Below are 13,238 nucleotides of genomic sequence, written 5' to 3' on the forward strand. Positions count from 1 at the left end.
TCTGAAACCAGCGGTTACCACTTTATATAGCCCCCTTTTGTGCCTCTAAATAAGATAGTTACTTACTGGCAACATAAAGCCTTGAACCCCAGGTGGTTTTGTTTGCATATATTTAATAGAGATTTTTATAAGGCAGAGAAAATTGTATTAAATCCCTTTGCTGTCATCACTTCTTTTGTGTTTTATTTAAATAGGCCACTCAGGCGGCTAAGAAACCAAAAGTAGATGGACAAGTTTCAGAAACGCCACTTCTTGGTTCATCTTTGGTCCAGAATTCCATTTTAGTAGATAGTGTTACTGGTGTGCCTACAAACCCAAGTTTTCAGAAACCTTCTACATCAGCATTCCCTGCACCAGTCCCTCTAAATTCAGGAAACATTTCTGTTCAAGACAGCCACACATCTGATAATCTGTCCATGCTAGCAGCAGGAATGCCAAGTACCTCATACAGTTTGTCATCACACCAAGAATGGCCTCAACATCCAGAATCAGCAAGGACAGAACAGATGTATTCACAGAAACAAGAGACCTCTTTGTCTGGTGGCCAGTACAACATCAACTTCCAGCAGGGACCTTCTGTATCACTGCATTCGGGATCACATCACAGACCTGACAGAATTTCCGATCACTCATCCATTAAGCAAGAATATACTCAGAAAGCAGGGAGCAGTAAACACCATGGACCAATTTCTGCTACTCCTGGAGTCATTCCTCAGAAAATGTCTTTAGATAAATACAGAGAAAAGCGTAAGCTAGAAACCCTTGATCTGGATGTAAGAGATCATTATCTAGCCGCCCAGATAGAACAGCAGCACAAACACGTGCAGTCACAGTCAGCCAGCAGCAGTTCTGTCACTTCTCCCATTAAGATGAAAATTCCCATCACAAACCCCGAAAAACCTGAAAAATACACAGTGGATAAGAAGGAAAAGAGTGGATCGCTGAAATTACGGATTCCTATACCACCCGCTGATAAGAGTGCCAGTAAGGAAGAACTGAAAATGAAAATAAAAGTTGCTTCCTCAGAAAGACATAGCTCTTCTGACGAGGGCAGCGGGAAGAGCAAGCATTCCAGCCCACATGTTAGCAGAGACCATAAGGAGAAGCACAAGGACCATGCCGCGAACCGCCACCACCCCAGCGGGCACAAGCATTCCCACTCCCACAGTGGCAGCAGCAGCGGTGGCAGTAAACACAGTGCCGATGGAATCCCACCCACTGTTCTGAGGAGTCCTGTTGGCCTGAGCAGTGATGGCATTTCCTCTAGTTCCAGCTCTTCGAGGAAGAAGCTGCATGTCAATGATGCATCTCACAACCATCACTCCAAAATGAGCAAAAGTTCGAAAAGTTCAGGTAGTTCATCTAGTTCTTCCTCCTCTGTTAAGCAGTATATATCCTCTCACAACTCTGTTTTTAACCATCCCTTACCCCCTCCTCCCCCTGTCACATACCAGGTGGGCTACGGACATCTCAGCACCCTCGTGAAACTGGACAAGAAGCCAGTGGAGACCAACGGTCCTGATGGCAATCACGAGTACAGTACAAACAGCCAGCATATGGACTACAAAGACACATTCGACATGCTGGACTCGCTGTTAAGTGCCCAAGGAATGAACATGTAATCATTTGTTTAGGTCCATTTTTCCTTTACTTTTTTAATTTAAAAATGGTTAGAATGGAAAACTTCCTCCTGATCTAGCAGTGGTGACACCTGCTATTGCTGCCACTGTTTCAATATTTGTAAGTGCTGCTTTATTCTTCATTCTGAAAAGAAGAGATTATAGTAAACAAGTCTTTATCTCCACATATGATAGTGTTATAAATACTGTAAAAGCATGGAAGGTGCAAAACTCAGTATTTCTACAATTGCAGCTAAGAACATTAGGATGAATGGCTGGCTGCTTCTAGGAATATAAGATGCCTCAAGCATTCATTATTTATAATTTGAATACTGTAGCTATTTTATGTTGTTGCTTGGCTTTCGAATGAGTGTAAATTGTTTTCTTTTTGTGTATTTATACTTGTATGTATGATTTGCATGTTTCGATGATAAAGGGATAAAACAGTATACTGACAACTGTTTACAAGAAAGTGGAGAAAAATGTACATACATTTTTGTATGTTTAGATATTACCATAAATACTCAGGATTGGAGCTGCTTGTAAGTATAACAATATAACTTTATTTTATCTTGTCCGAGTCCATCACTAATCTAAAACAAAGGTGGCACTTTTTCATGTTAACCTTAAACTCTAGGCCTTACTGGAAGCCACTGAAGGGGGACACTTCACTACAGATGGGTATGCAGTGCCACAGATGGTCATTTATTTACACTGTGAGGCACTGAACTTTTGCCTTCAGAGCTTCTGACCAGGTTGGCTGCTGAAATAGCCCCTACTTTTCTGAAGGCTTGAAGAGGAAAAAATAAAGTTTACATACTCTTGATGTGAAGTGCATTTTAAATGTGTGTTGGCTTGTTGCAGTACTATAAACACAGAGCTGTTAATAATGGTTATGTAGATTACTGTGATTTGAAAACTAAACTCACAAAAACTTATATAGTGAAGAATTAGTAAGTTTTTTTCTTAAATAAAGAACTTTAACACTACATATTTTACCAGTAAACAGGGATTGCTTTTCCTTTAGTGTTCAGAATGACACCATATTCTTAAACATACTCCTCCCCTGAAGTGTGTTCGTGTGTGATGCCATATTTCTTTTTCAGGTAAATGCAGTCTTCCTTATAGAAATGAAATTAAACCTGTTGCTCTCTCGGTTCTTTTATATTCTTCTAACAATAAATACAAAGAAAAGATCATTGACTGTGCATTGTACCTATATATACAGCTTATGGTTGTTACCAAGAAGCTCTGTGAGAAAAAAGGGTTAGCCTCCGGGTGAACAGCTAGTGGAGGTTTTCCGTTTGTTGCACATCCCAGTATATTCCTGTTGAGGTCAGGTTTGCACAGTCATCTAACTTCTGAACAAACAATAGACTTTAACTTGTTTAAAATTTGTCTGAAACACCAATAATGTGGCTCCAGTTTCTCAGCTAATCTTGAATTTATTCTGTGGTAAATCTTTGAGCTGTTGAGTATCTTTAGATGGGGTGAATTCAACTTTTGTTGAACTAAAAACTGTCTTAATTTTTTCCTTTATGTATATGAATTATTTTTGTTAAAAAGCCACTGATACGTGCACAATTGTAATTTTACTCAAGTATGTTGCAGTTGTAAATATTAGAGTTTAATCTCGTGCTCTACTTTATTTAGCAATTACTTAATTTGCCAGTAGCTCTATAATTTTTTTTAAGATAATTGTTCATTATTTTGTCAATGCTATTTGAACTTAGGATACTAGGAGCCTCTTTCCAGGGACTTTGCCTAGGGAGCATGTCCTAACATTTGTTCTTGTCTTGCATAACTTTAGTAATCTTTGTCATTACGTGTAACTTTGTTGCTCTGTATGGCATATTATTGTATCCATAAACACAGTAATTTTGATACAGTTCTACTTTTACAGTGGTACATAATTCGAGGACTAGTATAGAATTAAGCTGAGTGCAAGATGAGGGAGGGAAGGGTTTTGTTCTTGGTAATTTAGATGTGAAACCTCTAAGGAGCTATCATGTGAAACGACATAGGGTGGTTGTGCTACTGTATAATTGGGGATGATAATACCAGGAATTTTAATAAGATTTTGTAAAGAGTATCCAAAAAGTAGTGAACTTATTTTCAGTATGACATAGAAACAATGTGAATATTTAAGGTCTGTGACTATACTTAAACTTCACTAAGAATTTGCAGAACTGTTTCGAGATGTGGGAATAAAGGTAATTTTGTTGAATCTTTATTGGTGCTAATGATGGACAGTTTAAAAGGTAGCTAGTATATATTGTTATGGGTCAGTACTTATTAGTACTTCCAGAATTGAATTTGAAATGCTATGTATTCACTTTTCACTCTGTAAATGTAATTCTTTACGATGACTTTATTTATTAAAGGGCAGCCAGTTGTAATTTGTACAGGATTGTGTGAGCTATTCAAACTCTTTAACCTCTGAACAGGATTATAGCTTCCAAATGCACCGTGGGGATGAATATGAAAATCCTTTTAAGTTTCATTTCCATTAAATGAAAACCCCTATTACTCATATTACTGTTAATTTGCTTTACTCATCTCATTTGCATAAAATAGTTCATCAGCCTAGTCCCAATAGGCTCAACCAAAGAAAAAGACTCCAATGAATGGACGTTATTACCGAGTCTTTTTGTAAGTAGCCATAAGTAAACCAAAATAGTATCATCAAATTTAGGTATGAAATTCCACATGTGCAAAGTACTGTTAAGGTGATTTACATTTTTGATGAGATTTTTTTTAAATATTTGAAATATTAAAAAGCATTATCTTTAAACATCCTTTAAAAGAGTGATTCATTTTTTTAGTTGTCTTTTCCCTAGGTCATAGTTTTCTTACCTTTATGCAGAAGCACATTGCATAGAAAGGCTTTACTTCTACCTCTCTAAGTAGTTTTCCAGTATTGAGCTGTGCCCCCCTATATATTTGCCTTAGCTACTTTAAAATATGCTTTCGGAACCAAAAAGCAAAGGAGAGTTTGTTTTTCACTGAGACATTCTTGGAGGCCTGCTTAACCAAACTAGTGGTGATATCCTTTAGTGGTACAACCTTGCAAATTGCCCCAATTCCTTCTTGTTTTACCTGAGGTTCGTTTCTTAGGTTTGTCTTTGGAAGCAGTTAAAGGTGCGTCTTGGTCTTTCTCTGCATGTGCAGATGCATTCTGGTTAGAATCGTTGATCCACATTTCTTCCATGCCATGTGAGAGGTGCTTGCATCACTTTGTTACCAACAGGTTATAATTAGGGTAGGAGACCTTATATTTTTGGCCTACCCTCCTCCAACTTAACGAGATGACTAGTCTCCTTCAGAGAACCAAATTTTAAATGTGTTTGTTAGTTACCAGTTGCCTTGCCTTAAAGCATTTTGAGCACATTTTTTGGTTAGATTTGAGAATTTAAATTGCTGATTTTTATTCTTTAACCAACCTTAGAGATAAACCACTGCTTGCCTATGCATCACTGTTGTGTACTGTAGAATTATCTTTGGTTGATCAGCTATTTTAGGGTATTTTGCATTTACTACGGAAATAAGGAGGGTTGTTTTGGGGTTTGTTTGTTTGTTTACATGGTAGTAGTATCTCTAAAGGAAGACAGTTACGTTCTCAAGACACCTCATCATTCCCAAATTTTATCTAATCAGTGAGCAGTTGTTTCTTGCCTAGTACTGTGCACTTTGAAGATCTCTTTGCTGAGAAACATTAGAGGGCTCTTGTGGAAGAATTCTTGATTCAGCAGTCTCTTGCTCAAGAGGCTTTCTTGGAAGGCAATAGGGTTTGCTAACTGTATTTACAGATGAAGGATCAGTTAATCCCATGCCCAGGTAACTTGCATTAACTGAGCTAACAGAATGATACTTGTTAATTTTGTGTACCCATGTATTTATGACAGGTGATTTAGAAAACAGCGCATTCTGTCTCTCGCGTCCTAGGGTGTGAAGTTACGATACCATCGTATTGAGAATTCACAGTTACGTTAAGATCTGAAATTTGATTGCTGTAAGATGATGTATGTAAGTCAAATAGAAGTTTGCTTGTTTTGTAAGGGAAGTTTGCCTTGGAAACGTCTGTCTTTATAATAGAGATGATCTTGCCAGTGGGACTGGAATGCTCAGTGTTTGAGGTCTGATGCCGTGCATCTATTTTTTATTCCACAATGTTGATGTGTGCGCTGCCAGCTTTTGTTTCTGTGACTCCTCTTAACTCTTTTCTATGTAGTTTACTAGTATCTATTTTCACCTGACAGATTCTTTAGACTAGGTTGATAAGCAAGACACATTGAAGGTTGTGTGGCTCCAGCTACGAGTAATTGTGTTTTCATCAAGGTGAGGTAACCCATTCCCTGTGATTCTTTAACCCCAAAGGAAATTCTGAGGGCTAATTTCCTTTATTTCAAGCTTTTGGGAGGAAGCCTTCCTTAAAATTTGTTTAGTAGTTGGTTTAATTTGATTGCCTGTTGTTTGTTAAGTAATGAGTACGTTCTTTCTTTCAAGGTGTGTTTTTCAAGTGGATCTACTTGGTTTGTAAAACCTCACATGTACTCATTTGTTGTCAGCAACGATTGGGATTTTGTTTTCTGAATGTACTCAAAACCCCCAAGGACTACTGAATAGGGTGTTTGCTAATAGAAAATCCAAAACAGGAATGTGTATATGTGGCATGAATTTGATTAGTCATTGAATTTCAGCTCCGTATCTATTACGAGGAATTATTAATAAAATGTGTTTATTGAAAATGTCAATCCAAGGCTCTAACATGTCTTGTTAATGTGAATCAGAGATAATTTTCAGTCCCTGGGAAATGTGGGAAATCAGACCTTAATGTAAGTTTCTCTTTATCTGAGTAACTTCATATAATCAAGGAGTGTGTTCTCTCATTCAGATTGTCCATATTCTCGTCCCAGACCCACCACTTAGCTGATATCCTTGGGTGAATTAGTTGACTTTGTGCCTTGATTTCCTTACCTACAAAATGTACCTATTCTTAGGGTTGTGAAGCTAAGGAGGGAAGGCTAAAGAGAATAGATGGCATTGAAGAGAATCTTGCCAGAGGTATATTTTAGATATCGGAGGGAATGAGGAAGCCCAGTCCAGGTGCATTAAACTTAGGTGTGTATTAAACTACATGCCTACTGTTTCTAGAATTTCAGTTCGTTCTGATTCATACTTTGTGGTTTTCTTGGTTAAACTGTTGCATCAACTCCCCAAAAAGCAAAGAGGAATTGCAGTTATCTGGAAGGGGAATTATCCATGAAAAAAAATGTTTAGTCATAAACTGCTTTATTATTACTGCCCTGTCCAACCCCTTGCTTTCCCCACGATTTGCCCATACCCTCCACTTGAAAGAAAATTGAAGCCATGCAGGATAGATAGAAAAGTTACTTTCTCTAAAATGCATCTAAAGCCTGAATGTAAAATAAATGTTTTGAAATCAATTAAAGGAGAGTTGTCTTCATCTTCTGTTGATAACACCAGTAAGGGCCTATTGTATTAGCATATAAAAAGTTACATGAGTTTGATTTAGGAACATTACAAAAACAGTTAGTTCCACTTAAAGTTAATAATTCCATTTTGTAATTCATCCTACTCCATTGTGTTGTTGGTTTTTTTTGCCCTGTTTTCAATATAATGAAAAAATTGTACATTTTTGTTTTAGCTCTGGTATATGACCTGCCTTTTTCTTCTCCCCAATACTAATCTCCTGTGGCAGTGAAGAGCCTCACTAATGAAAGGGTTTTTATTTTATTGGCATGAAATTAAGAGCTTTCCCACCTTAGTGTCCAGTCATACACCCAAGATCAGTTTGGGCGTACTGTTGTTTTTAGTCTTTCAAGGCATAAATCTGCAGGAGTGGTTGCTCCAGAGATGAATTCAGTCATAGTTTTTCACAAGTTTGAGAAGTCATGCAATAGGATGAAGTACTTTAGCTTTTCTCAGGCTTGTTTGCTGTTCTGGTTTTTCACTCTTGTTAATTTTGTTTACCACCAGTGAAGATACAGACTGCCTACATTGGGTACTTTTTTTTTTTTTTTTAAGTTTATTCAGAGAGAACGCGAGCAGGGAAAGGATAGCGATGGAGAGAGAATCCCAAGCAGGCTCCATGCTCAGCACAGAGCCCAACTCAGGGCTCAAACTCATTAGGGTGAGATCATGACCTTACCCAAAATCAAGAGTTGGGTGTTCAAGCGACTGAGCCATCCAGGCGCCTCTCCATTGGGTACTTTGAAGTTGACAGAATCCCCTGGAAAGCTGTTTTAGATGCAAGGTTCTAAGTTACATAGCCGCTTTAAGCTGAATTAATACTTACAAATGCAAGAAGTAATATGACTAAAGATGGCCCGGTAGGTAGGTGATGGAGGCTTTTGACTGCTTATTGAACAGATTAGGTGGTTTTTATTTTGTAGCTACTCATTACCATATAAAAGGCCCAGGACTGCTGTAGTGCTCATGCAGGAGGAAGTGGATAATGGAATACTGTATGCTCCCCAACCCCATATTCCAGAGCTTGCTCTTTTCCACTATGGCAGTTCTCTTCACTCAGCCACCGAGGAATGTTTGTTTACCCTGTGAGGGCTAAAATAGGTTAAATGTAGGGAAGTGCTGTAGAGTTGGAACTACTCTGACAGTTTTACCTGAGGACTTAAATTTCTTTTGGTCGAGCTTGGGGCCCAGGGCATACGAGAAGATTTAGTACATAGTGAAGTGTACTTTTGAATATAATTAAAAACTTGAATTGTGTGTGGTGAAAAGGGAGGTGGTCATGGAGAGGAAGGTGATACTGTTGCTAAGTGAAAAATGAAAAGCTTTTCATATCATTAACCAAGTTCACTAACCAGACTGGTGGAATTTGTTTATCAGCCTCCTCGTGAGGTTTTGTCTGAGTAAAATTTGATGTAATTTTACTTATAAATCACACATCTGAGAGGCAGCAGGGAAAGGGGCTGTAAAGTCACACAAATCTGGGTGGCTGTCTCATCTTCCACCTACAAGTAGGATGGCCTTGAGAAAGTCACATTTTCACTAAGAAAATGAGAATAATACAAACCCAAACCAACCAGAATTAAATGAGGTGCTTTTTTATATCAGGAGCTCAGTAAATGCCCTTCCAGCCACCACCTATCTGCATACCCAATCTCCTTTCAGACCTTCCTTCTCCCAAAAGAACATAATAAAGGGAGCAAACATCTAGGCAATACTAAAAGCATAATTCCAACCTGTTACAGGTCTTAGGCACAAAAGACTAACAAAATGATATTTTAGGTTATGCTAATATACAAGTAAATAAGGGACATAGCTCTTAAATTCTTACCAAATACGAGAAAAGAACTGTACAAATTGGAAAGAAGGCATAACCACAAAGACCCATCTAAACGTGTTGACTAAAATCTTTTACCTCCAGTTGACTGCATTTCAGTTACTTCTCAAAAACTTCTAAAAAACCAGCTTGCTTTTGAACAAAATCTGACAACTGGTGTCGGAATACACCTAAAGTTAGTTTGTAATTGTGCCGCTTTGAAATGATAGCAGCCAGTACAAAGATTCTGTAGAGAGAGCTTCAACCAACAGGAAATGTAGCAGATGAGTGGAGTCATGGCAATAGAAACCTTATCAAAAACGTTTAATCCACCAACTTACAACAAGGCCTTGTAATAATTCAGACAACTTGTCCACTTTTTCTGGTGAGGTTTCCATTGGTCTGAAAATGGAAATGAAGCGTGACCTCAGTGGAGATGTCCATTCAAGTGAAGTGAGCAAAGTGCCCTGAAAAAGTTGATACGCTGACCCCCCCCCCCCCCCGCCGCCCCTCTTTAAGATCCAGCTTTTATTCTACTAGCTGGCTTAGGTTTAGCTAGTTCTAGATGTGGCCATGACCTAATTGACTCTGCAAATAAGCGAAGTCTTCAAGTCGTACTACAAATTTCAGGGGAAGCAACCTGAGGCTTATGGGGCCACCTTGAATAGTACAGCTTATTATAGGCAGAAACTTGGGAGGAAATAGGGGACCCTCTGATAATGAAATGCCAAGACCCTTAGCTCTTCCTGTTAATTTTGAGGCTCCTGTAATCTGCAAAGGTTACTGCTAAACAGAATCTAGCATCCTCCAGTTTTTAATTTATCACCTTCCTCTGGTTTCCTTTCCAAGAATTAAGTGTCTTTACCAGCCAAGCAAGAAATAAACAATTTTCTTCTTGTTTTTACAATTTATTTTAAAGACATTAAAACTGACAGGCCAAAAATGAAGGATAGTCAAAACTGTAAACAATACATTTTGTTATTGTTTAAGAAAATTTTCTCATATGCATGGGTAACCACGCCTGAAGCTTGAGGTTAGTATTTACCTAAAAACATTTTAGTTAGGGACACTGCAGGATCTGGTTGAGTTGAGCTGACTTAACAATAGGAAAAGTCCCTTAACCATCATTCCCACAATGAAGCAGTCACGGAGTGTATCTATAATGGAACTGGAAAGGAAAGTTGATGTATGTTCAATGACTTCTTATCAAGAAGGAGTGCTTCAGGAGCTGGGCAGCAGAAGGTCTCTCATGCTGGTCCCTAAGAAGGGAAGAACACTTTAGAAACAGCACCCAATAAGTGCCTCCCAACTGGATCCACTTGCCAACTTAAAAATGGAAGTACAGGGGCGCCTGAGTGACTCGGTTAAGTGTCCCAACTCTTGATTTCAGCTCCGGTCATGATTTCACAGTTTGTGGAATCAAGCCTTGCATGGGGCTCTGCACCTGTTAGCCCTTGGGATTCTCTCCCTCTCTGCCCCTCCCCTGCTCGCCCACACTGTTTCTCTTTCAAAATGAATGAATAAGTAAATAAAATGAATCTGCTTACAGGTGCTCAGGAAAATAAAAATAGAAGCACAGTCTTGGCCAAACAGACCTGAGGTGAGTCTACACTTCAGTTTTGATCAGTATGATTTTAAGTAAGCAACACAAAGTCTTCTCATTAGTAAGATGGAGATAACAATAACAATTCTTTGGAGAATTAATGTACATAGAGGTTTTGAACAGTGTCTGCAACACAGTAATAGCTCAAAAAGTAGTTGTTATGATTAAAAACTAGTCCCTACTTTACATTTTACTGTTGTTCGATTTGGGTATAACTTACACAGTAAAATTCTCACTTTTGGGTGTACAGTTTAATGTGCCTTTAATTAGCATTAAATTTACTTTTAAAATGGAGAGGCACTGGAATCCAGAATTGAAAAGCCTTTAAAAAGCAGGGATGCCTGGGTGACTCAGTTGGTTAAGCATCTTGACTTCGGCTCAGGTAATGCCCCCACAATTTGTGAGTTTGAGCCCCACGTGCATCGGTCTTGTGTCAGCACTGAGCCCACTTTGGATCCTCTGTCCCCTTCTTTCTCTGCCCCTCCCCAACCCTCTCTCTCTCAAAAATAAACATTAAAAAAAAAATAGCCTTTAAGAAGTAGACATTCAAATGCATTTTGGTGATTAATTGAAATAATCCCATTTGGGGCCCTCTTAGATGAGCATAAAATAATGGAAGACAGTACTATTTTGGTTTAGGTTATTTTTCCTCAAGAAATTAAACTTTTGCCAATGAACTAGTCAATGAACCAGTGAACCAGTCAATAGTTACCTGCAATGACCTACTTGAAAGGCATTATTTTGGCTAAATTGGCTATCTTTTGATAATTTGTGCGAGGAGGATTAATACCAGGAATAGCCCAGGTGAAAATGGACATAAAAATAAAGTGACTATAAGTCATTTTGAAATAAAAGCTCCCCTTGTGGAGGCCCTTTCTTTTGTCTTGAAAATACGCAGAGATTTCTCCTCTCTCCAAAAATCTTTTCCTTTATGTAGCCAAACCCAGTGGCTTTTTTTCAACCTTCATTATCCTAAATCCTTACTTACTCTCTGTCCCACTGCACTCTAGAAATTGCCCCTTAAAATTTACCATGATATTCTCATTAAATGAGTTCATCCTCCTTGTCATCTCTGTAGTAGCATTTGAAGCATTCACTAACCTCTCCTTTCAAAACAGTCTCTGCATAGACTTCGGGAAAACTTCTCTTGGTTCTCCCGCCTTGGGACAACTCCCTTCCCTCCTTTCTTTCCTTCAGCCATGTGCTAGACTTAATGCCATGAAGGTTGTTACTTCTCCTCTGAGCATTTTCAAAAACATTTTCCTATGCCCTCTTAAATGGTTCATGACTATAGCTACAAATCTCAGGATTTCTAAATGTGTACCTCCAATCTTACTTGCTTTCCTGGACTCCAATTCCATAGCTTCGAATGTTTCCTTAAATGGTGGATCCGCTGGGGCACCTGGGTGGCTCAGTCAGTTAAGCGCCTGACTCTTGATCTTGGTTCAGGTCATGATCTCACAGTTCCTGAGATCAAGCCCCATGTGGGGTTCAGCACTGAGCATGGAGCCTGCTTGGGATACTCTCTCCCAATCCCTCTCCCTTTGCCACACACCCGCATGCCTGTTCTCTCTCTCTCTCTCTCTCTCTCTCTCTCTCTGTCTCTCACAAAACAAACATTTCTTTAAGTGGTGGATTGTCTTCAATTCCCTCCCCTGCTCCCCTTTCACAACTTTCGATTATTTCTTCCATTATCCATACTCAAAACTATGCAGCCTCATCGTGCCTCATCACCAAGTCCTGATTCCCCTTCCCCTGGAATGTTTTGGAACTCTTCTCTTTACAGTTCCCACTGCTTCAACCACAAAGCTCTTGATTCCTGCATGGCCTTCTAGTCTCAAGCGGCCTCCATTTGAGGTCCTTAATACACTGTCTTCTGACCTGCTTTCCCAAAGGCCATTTTCTTTATGGCATGATCTTTCCCAAACTCGTTACAGTCCCCTGCTCTTTGCTGCCTACTGCAACAAAGCCAAACTACTTGGCCTGACTTCCCAGAACTTTCAACCTGCCCATAGGAATACCCCCACTCAAAGTTCTTACTGCTCCCCAAAGTTCATTTCTGTTCTATTCATTTGTTCTATTCAGTCCTTGTTCCTTCTCAGTACCTAGTCATCTATACTTCTGAATCTTTAAGAATGCCTTGCCCCCACTTTATTTCTGACTATCCAGACATCCAAGGAATACCGCCATAGAGCAAGATTCTAGAGTCCTTAGGGTCTTTTCCATAGAATTTCAAAAGATAATTTTACGCTTGTATGTGACACTAATTAGGTAAAATGTATTAGTATTCTCCCAAGTAGTATTAACTGCCGAGCCCTAATTACGTGCCCCATACTCTAAGTAATTACATATACCAGTTCACTTAACCCTCACAACAACCCTATTAATTGATCCTTAGTGGTGTGAGTTGTGTATTAGTTAATGAAGCAGTGGTTCAAAAGGAAAGTCATACACATACATACACACACACACACACACACACACACACACACCGTTCACGTGAATGTGAAAAACATTTGGGTTTGTTCTGATCTTCCTGAGTGTTAGAATGCCCAATGTTTACAAGAGCTTGCCTTGAAACACATTAAATGGAGCTCGTTTACAAACTGGTGTTCGCAATAGCATCCTGAGGTAGAGAAAACATCTCACACAGATAACACCTATGGACATAGATACACAAACAAGATGCAAACCAGCGTTAGCCTTTGTT

At 39.0% G+C, this 13,238-nt stretch overlaps 2 protein-coding genes across 10 annotated transcripts in view; one reads left to right on the forward strand and one right to left on the reverse strand.

Moving 5' to 3' along the window:
* Positions 1-6,373, forward strand: part of CCNT2 (cyclin T2) — a 40,903-nt gene extending 34,530 nt beyond the window's left edge. For 6 of the 8 annotated variants that reach the window (XM_045479610.1, XM_045479611.1, XM_045479614.1 and 3 more), the window contains one exon: positions 195-6,373. In XM_045479610.1, coding sequence (XP_045335566.1) covers positions 195-1,622 — 1,428 coding nt within the window. In that variant the 3' untranslated portion in view covers positions 1,623-6,373. The remainder of the gene's footprint in view (positions 1-194) is intronic. The other 2 variants (XM_045479613.1, XM_045479612.1) reach the window with 1 other exon arrangement.
* A 3,457-nt stretch (positions 6,374-9,830) lies between these two features.
* The window catches only part of MAP3K19 (mitogen-activated protein kinase kinase kinase 19), a 71,525-nt gene continuing 68,117 nt past the window's right edge, over positions 9,831-13,238 (reverse strand). For both annotated transcript variants that reach the window (XM_045479590.1, XM_045479588.1), the window contains one exon: positions 9,831-10,184. In XM_045479590.1, coding sequence (XP_045335546.1) covers positions 10,173-10,184 — 12 coding nt within the window. In that variant the 3' untranslated portion in view covers positions 9,831-10,172. The remainder of the gene's footprint in view (positions 10,185-13,238) is intronic.

The sequence above is a fragment of the Leopardus geoffroyi genome, chromosome C1, assembly GCF_018350155.1.
Source record: "Leopardus geoffroyi isolate Oge1 chromosome C1, O.geoffroyi_Oge1_pat1.0, whole genome shotgun sequence".
Lineage (NCBI taxonomy): Eukaryota > Metazoa > Chordata > Mammalia > Carnivora > Felidae > Leopardus > Leopardus geoffroyi.